The sequence below is a fragment of the Anoplophora glabripennis genome, unplaced genomic scaffold, assembly GCF_000390285.2.
Source record: "Anoplophora glabripennis isolate ALB-LARVAE unplaced genomic scaffold, Agla_2.0 scaffold1768, whole genome shotgun sequence".
NCBI classification, from domain to species: domain Eukaryota; kingdom Metazoa; phylum Arthropoda; class Insecta; order Coleoptera; family Cerambycidae; genus Anoplophora; species Anoplophora glabripennis.
Genome location: NW_019420091.1, coordinates 9,434 through 17,564, shown reverse-complemented (window position 1 = coordinate 17,564; position 8,131 = coordinate 9,434). Strand labels below are relative to the sequence as shown.

The 8,131-nt window shown below is 33.1% G+C and overlaps 1 protein-coding gene across 1 annotated transcript; it reads right to left on the bottom strand.

Moving 5' to 3' along the window:
- Positions 1 to 2,780: 2,780 nt before the first annotated feature.
- On the bottom strand, positions 2,781 to 3,133 carry LOC108916091 (signal peptidase complex catalytic subunit SEC11A; the record flags this gene model as incomplete). The annotated part of the gene is made up of 2 exons (XM_018722291.2): positions 2,781 to 2,802; positions 2,874 to 3,133. Coding segments are annotated over 2 exons (267 nt in total), but the record flags the coding sequence as incomplete, so codon positions are not given.
- Positions 3,134 to 8,131: the final 4,998 nt, after the last annotated feature.

The window sequence follows — 8,131 nt, the reverse complement described above, 5'->3', positions numbered from 1 at the left end:
TTGATTTTGTATTGTTATGGTTATAACTTCATTATAGAAATAAAATTTGTATTAAATTAAAAGTTATAGCAGATATAAATTTTTCTGTAATTGTAATCATTCTAATTTTACTACTATCCCCTTAATCTTAATCGAGAATAGGTGTCCATATGTTGATTCAGTTTTACTATGATTAGATACAATTTTATATAATATTTTTAGAACATTTTATAATTATGGATTTACATTTAGTTCTCATTTCACAGTGTATATGTGAACTATTTTGGTGATACATGCATTGGTATCTTGGAAACTATAAGAGATAGGAAAATGGTTAGATGGGGAAGGTATATATAGGCTATTACAAATTTGCTTCTGACAACAGGGATCTTGGAAACGGTAAGAGATATGAAGTAGCTTAAATGGAGGCAAAGTTGTATAATCAGAGGACCAACATTATACTTCTAAAAATCAAGGCAAACATGATTAGTTTTCGAAATGTTCGAAACAAACCAAAATTTTGGAAATTCGTTTTTGTTTCATTTCAACCTTGTTTGAGGTGATATTGAAAAAAGAACACTTCATGGCAACTTTTTGCCCTCTATCAAATGGCATAATCAATTTTTATATGTAACGTTTCATCTCTCCAGGACCATCATCAACTTCATTTTTTTAAACAAGACCCTGGAAATGTTATTACATTTTCTGCAAACCTTCATGACCCCCAATACTGTACTGCCTCGGCCCAAACCCGATTCAGACGTTTTGTCTGAAAAAATTCATCTTGATTCCTTAGAGGCATAATGTTGGTCCCCTGATTATGCAACTTTGTCCCAGCTACTTCGTATCTCTTACCGTTTCCGAGATCCCTGTAGTGAGAAATGAATTTGTAACAGCCTGTGTTAAATAGACAATCCTACAATGCCGTCCTCACGAGCAAGCAAGTAAAATACATAGCATTACTACGAGTACAATCTGCACGTCCGCACACCCGCAGTTATAAGTTCGTCACAGAACTTGTCTTCTTTCATTCCTAATTTCGATTTGGGAGAGTAAGACATTGTTCGATATTTTCACATTTATTTATACAGGGTGGGCCACCAGTAACGCCTCGGTCGCTATGGACCAAACGGCAAACGTTACAGAAACAACATTTTTCGTTAGAATTAATAAATGACTTTCATGCGAGTGATACATTGTGCTCTATTAAACTAGAGAACAGTACTCCTGCACAATTATAAAATTGTTGTTGTACCACAGAAGTAACAAATACAAGCATGAAGTCCTTTTCATGTGGAAATTTATTTTCAGTGAATACTAAAAGTCGTCTTATTGCGGTAATTCTGAATATTTTGTCTTAATTTTATCAGTTGATATACTGAAATAATGTAACATGTAAGCTAAGCAATATAGTCACTGGTTGGGGTTGGAGACAAAATACATGTATAACTCGCATAACCTAATTATTATTTTCTCTAAGACATATCTATAACTATGTTCGGTTTGAAAAAACTTTTCTCCTTGTGCTGCTATCAGTAGGTACTTGCAGAAGTATCTTGACTAGATGACAGTAGTGTATAAATGAGAGTGCTGAGCGGAGCATGTACAATGTGCAGACCTTGACCCCAGACGACCGCAGGTCGTTGACCTTGACCCCAGACGACCGCAGGTCGTTGACCTTGACCCCAGACGACCGTAGGTCGATGACCTTGAGGTGACCTGGGCCCTGACGACCAGAGGTCGATGACCTTGACGTGACCTTGACCCCAGACGACCAGAGGTCGATGACCTTGACGTGGCCTTGACCCCAGACGGCCAGAGGCCAATGACCTTGGCTTGACTTTGACCCCAGGCGACCAGAGGCCGATGACCTTGACTTGACCTTGAGGTGACCTTGACCCCTGGCGGCCAGCGGTCGATGACCTTGATATGACCTTGATATAACCTTGACGTGACCTTGACCCCAGACGACCAGAGGTCGATGACCTTGACCCCAGACGACCAGAGGTCGATGATTGTTAAAAATAGAATATTACATCATATCTAAAAATAGCACCATATGGTTGCCAGATGTCATTTCTAAAAATAGAACATTACATCATTTCTAAAAATAGAATATTACATCATTTCTANTTATCAAGTCAAGGGCGGCTAACAAAAAATTTTAATGAAATACCTTCTCATCTGAAATGGATAATTAATATAATATTTCTCTTACGTGTGATTTATCTCGGATTCATGGAAATTCTTCTCTTTTGCATAAATACACTACACAAAGCACAATGATACACAAAACAAATAGGACCTGCACGTGCGGCACAAATAAATGAACTGGCTGGCTCTCAATAAGTAGTAACGGACTGTTACGAAACAATTTTTTCCTTTAAACCTGTGCGCGCGTCATGTATAAGTGAGACCTACCAACATGAATCATAGAAGAACGGAGATGCGAAAAATAATTGTCTTAGCACTACACAAGGTGAAACAACAGAGAACAACTTGGCTTCACTATTTGCTAACAAAAATGGGGAAACTTCGCATATATTTCTATAATTATTAGTAACTAACCTCTAGCAGATGGTTAAAAACTTTCTATTTGTTTGAGTAAACGTAATTTTCTTTAAAAAAAAAACTTATTTCTTGACATCCTGTATTTCAAAAAAAAAGATGAACACGTAAGAAAATATCATCTTATTTTTTGACTTACATATTCTATCATCACTTGAATTTTGGCACATTTTTCCAAAACACCCTGTATATAAAAAGGCAAACGTAATGTTTTTTACGTCTCCATGTGTGACGTGAGGTAGTAGAACTCATAGCCTAAGAAAGACCAATGTAGTTATAGAAATGATCAAATCAAACTATTTTTAGTTAGTAAATGTAGTACGTACTTTTCGTGAAGTTTTAATACTCGATGTACAATTGGAATATCTCTTCCATCTACTTTAAATACAACAATTTCTCCAACTCTTACAGGCTCTTCTGGGTAATTTGTTAAAAACAATAAATCACCTCTATGAAAAGCAGGCTCCATACTACCTGATAAAACTACAACTATAGGGCTTTCACTTCCTGTAACAACCATCAAACCTTTCCATATCATAAGTGCTGAAGACACTATCATACCAAAACTGAGAAGTTGATAGAGAAACTAAAAAAAAAAAAGTAGGATAATATGTGTTTTAAATGTATTTATCAGAATATGATCATAATTTGTATTTTATGTTCAAATTTCTATGTAAAATTATTACGATTTTGAAACGATCTCTAAGTGAATTGCAACAATCTCTAAGGGCCAAGCAAAACCCATATTCGGATTCAGCGATCACAAAAACTTGTACATGTTTCTTTACCGATTTTTCTCATCATTTATTCCTGATTTGACCTTAAAATTACCTCTAGGTGACCTTGCAAAGTCATGCAAGACTCATATTCAGATTCAGCGACCCCAAAAACACTTGTATACCTCATCAAGTCTGGTAATACTATTTACATGAAATGTTGTTCTGCAAATAATTATTCAGACTTACTGAGTCATCCCACCTAAAAGGCCCACTTTGAGGCCCAATATTTCGGAAACTATGCATAATTGGTCTTAGGGCCCATTGAGACTTTTGTTTAGAATGCTAAAAACTATAACACAAGCACAAATTTAATGAAATTTGATGATAAATATGAAAATATGAAAATTAACGGAAATTCAGTCTTGGAATTTAAACAGTCCCAGTAGTTGAAACCCTACATAGATTTAAAGACATCATTAAAGCCTCAAGCAATGACAATTTGAAAAAACACTTATGGAACTAAAATGTGATATCCAGTCCAAATTTCAAAAACAATTTATTTTTAGTGATATTCTGGCTATTGAACTTAAAAAATCTAGCATCATATTCAATAAACCATTGTGCATAAGTATGGCCTACTAGACATTTAAAAAAAAAGGGATGTGCATAAATTTACTATCATTACATGCTAGAAAAATTCCCAACAGAAAAATGTAATGATATGTATGAAGAGATAATTAAAAACGATATCCATCGTTTCAATACTAGTAATTTAATTGCTCAGGAGACAACAGGTGGAATAGTCCACATGTAAATAAAAAAAACTTGATTCAATGAAGGATGAGAACGGGGAAATAATAGCTTTGTTTGGGTTCCCATAAAATCCGGTTCCAAACCGTTCTAATCATGCGCTGTCTGAAATATGCATTCAAGTTTACTTTGAACGGTTCAGAATTTCCCAGATCTTTGTTTTGGTTTTATTCGAACTTGATTCGGAACCATTTTAAATCATCCGAAGTAGTTCTAGCTCCCAAGCACGAATTGCTTAGAACTGTATTATTTGGCACATGTGTAGTTATTTCCATTTTCCCAAGCTCCGTTTGTCATTCATAATTTTTTCATTTCCTATTTCATGTTTAAGAAAAGTACCTTTTTATTGGGTTTAACGAGTATTTCTGCGTTAATTAAGGAAAATAATTAACGTTATGGAAATGGACCTGTTATCTTTGAGCTCATCATCTTCCAGTTCCAGTTCTGAGGATATTGATGGAATTTTGGGAGTTATTTTCTCAGAACTGCAGAACAGTCATGTTAAAAACGAATATTTTTTTGATCAAACGGTTTATTTACCGATAAACAATTTAAAGAACACTTTAAACATGACAAGTTATCTTTTCTATCAAATACTTATAAAGAATCATATTTGTATCCTAAACTTGACACTGGATATGAAAGGATTTCATCAGAGAAAATTATTTTAATTTTTTTGTGGTCCGCAGGACATGCAGCAGCATCTTTTCGAGATGTAGCCGACAGGTTCAATACAGGATGTCCCGAAATTCATGCAACAAAATTTGGTCACAGATTCTTAAGACACATTTTTTTATATCTCAGAAACCTGTTGTACGAGAATCACTAAATTTGATACATAGGAGTTTTATGACATGTGGAATCTGATGGTGCTATGCTTTTTGGCGGGGAACTCCCTTTAGACAATTTTTCGTGGGCCCCCTTGTTTTTGAAGACAAAAAAATTTGGTCGCATATTTAAATTTCTTAAAAATTATCAGTTCACTAGAAAGCCATTAAATTTATAAACTTTTTGCCTCTTTATACTTTTTTCGTAAAACGCAATATTTTCGAGAAAAATGTCAAAATGTGATCAAATGCATATCGTGATTCGCCATTTTCCTCAAAAACATTGTGTTTTACGAAACAAATATTAAGAGACAAAAAAGTTTCTAAATTCAATGGCTTTCTAGCTAATAATTAAAAAAAATCAAATTTACGACCAAATTTTTCTTGTTCCAAAGACAAGGCGGCCCACGAAAAAGTGTTTCAAGGGAGTTTCTCGCCAAAAAGCGTAGCACTGTAAGATTGCACATGTCATAAAACCCCTGTATACCAAATTTAGTGATTCTCGTACATGGTTTTGAGATATAAAAAAGATTTCTTAGGGGCAGATTTCAGGGGGCTGTAACTCCGAAAGAGGAGTTCTTTTTGCCACTTGGCAAAAAGAAAAAATACCCTAAATTTATCTTAAGAATCTATGACCAAATTTTGTTGCATGAATTTCGGGACACTCTGTATAGCAATAAGCACATTACACCATATTATAAAAAATATCTCAATATTAAATAGTCATCAAGCATCTTTTATTACGTTTAGATAAGGTGTGTATGTTGGGGGTTGCGGTGGTGGTGGTGGTGGTGGTAGCAAAGTGGGAGAAGTAACTCAATGGCGAGAAGATAAAAGTCACTGTCTAAGTCATTGGGTGGGTTACTACTAATAATTTTATGGCTGTATAATATTGCTGTAAGGCAATCGGCCTATGATCAACTTTTCGCCCTTGGAGGTCGAATTCGAAAGGATTGGAGAGGTTTTTGGGCTTTGTGCCCATTGAGACTTTTGATCAGCGTGTTAACAACTACCGATTTGCCAAGTTTCAGAAAAATTGGCAGAAACCCATTTTCCATAAGGATTGAGCGTGGTCCTTTATTAAGGCCAATGTCGTTTCTCAGTTAAAATAAAATTCGCAACTACCACCCATATCCAAACCCAGACATAAAAAATGTGATGTTTCTGATGTTGTTGCAAAAATAAAAATAGGTCTTTTGTTATACAAATTCCACATATTCTTTTAAATAATTACCAGACATTCAGCCCTATGCTGTAAAAACATTGAAATTAATATCAACCTTGAAGTGATTTCAATGAAAATTGATTTGATTTCTTCAATTTTGGAGAAAATTGGTATGCACTAAGAACACTTGTTTACAATACCTTGACATTAAAATTGATTGAAATTTATTTCAAGTTTATTTGTGGCAACGTCGCTATTTGCTATAGGGAGATACCGGTAATTATGGAAACAATCTATATGAACAGAAACGGTGACATCAGTCAAAAATTTTATTATAAGATTCTTAATCATCAGCTTTATTATTCTGAATTTATCAGTTGTATATAAACGGTAAATATCACAGCATAAAATTAACAAAACAATTTCTAGACTTATTTGTTACTTTTAAATAGATGCCATCAAAAAAAGCCAGCCGTTCGCAATATACAAAACTTTTGGAAATAATTGATCAGACGGATATAATAAAATGATAAGAAAAGAAAGCCTGGGAACGTATTTCTCAAGAAGTGAATGCAATGAAAAGAGCAGTGAAAATGCAGGATCGAAAAAGGTAAGGGAACTTAAAAATAAGTAAGCACTAAGCTTATATGAATTTACCAGTCAATAAAATATTTTGCTTGTAAGCATACTTATCAGTTATTGCTCTTTGTATAAATCATATTATAAGTATTTACCTACACTTGAAAAATATACAATGACAGTAGGTATTTGTAATATGTATTAGATACCAAATTGCAACTTTTAAATAAAATTACTAGGTATATTTTAAATTACAGTCATTTATAGAAGAATAAGAGGTGAAAAGCCCCTTACCGACATAGAAGAAAAATATGCAAATATTACTGGATTGTTTGCCTCGTGTTCAGGTGTAAATATTCCAGAGTTGGGTTTTGGAAAAAGAACCAAAGTAAAAGCTAAAGCTAGGAGAATTCAGTTAATAACTGGAGGTGGCATTGGAGGTAATTGAAATTTTAAGAAATCTAGAAAAAAAAACTTTTGGAGGTTTTATTAAAATATTTAATATATGGGCACCCCCAAGTTGTAGAGATCTAGGAAAATCTTTCAGTATGAAACTTTTTACATTAATTTTTTATTATTTATTATTAATTATTTTGCATTTTCAGCTAAACCATTCGAGTCGCATGATATGTTAAGGAGTCACATCGAAATGTTAGAAAAAAAATTATAACAATTATTTAAAAAATAGTATATTTATTTTGAATGTGGCATTAGAAAACTTGTTAAAATCTATGAGTAATTAAAAACACTTAAATATTAAATTAAAAATATTTTATTTCATATGGATATTTTTATGAATTTTGAATTAGCCTATTTCCTACAATATACGGCCTTCCTGAAAATTATTTCTTCTTATAATCTATATGTATAATTATCTTCTTCTAATTCGTCATTTTCATCATCATCCAACATTTCTAAAATAAAATTAACATTATACCTTTGTTAAATCGAAGTAATCAGCCCTATGCTGTATGAACATTGACTTCATATCAAGGTTGAATTTATAAGAAAAAATGACATTTAGACAGACATTTCAATAAAAATGGAGGTTTACTATGCTGTAAAAAACAAATTGATTGAAATTTGTCAAGGGTTTGAAATGATGTCAAGTAACCTTGAAAACTTCAAAAGTTGGTATGCACTAAAGCAGAAATTGATATAAAACTGCAGATCAAGGTTGACAAATGTCAAGAATTGTAACGGAAGTCGAAAACCTTCACGTTACGAAACTTGAAACCAATTTAATCAACAATTCTTGTTGCTCCAGCTAGGGTAGCACAAATAATTTATTCCCGTGCAATATTACATAACCTGTATATCCTTTGATATGAAAATTTGGATGATTATAATGGTAAGTGTAGCATTACTTCGATTTAACAAAGGTATAATGTTAATTTTATTTTAGAAATGTTGAATGATGATGAATATGACGAATTAGAAGAAGATAATTATACATATAGATTATAAGAAGAAATAATTTTCAG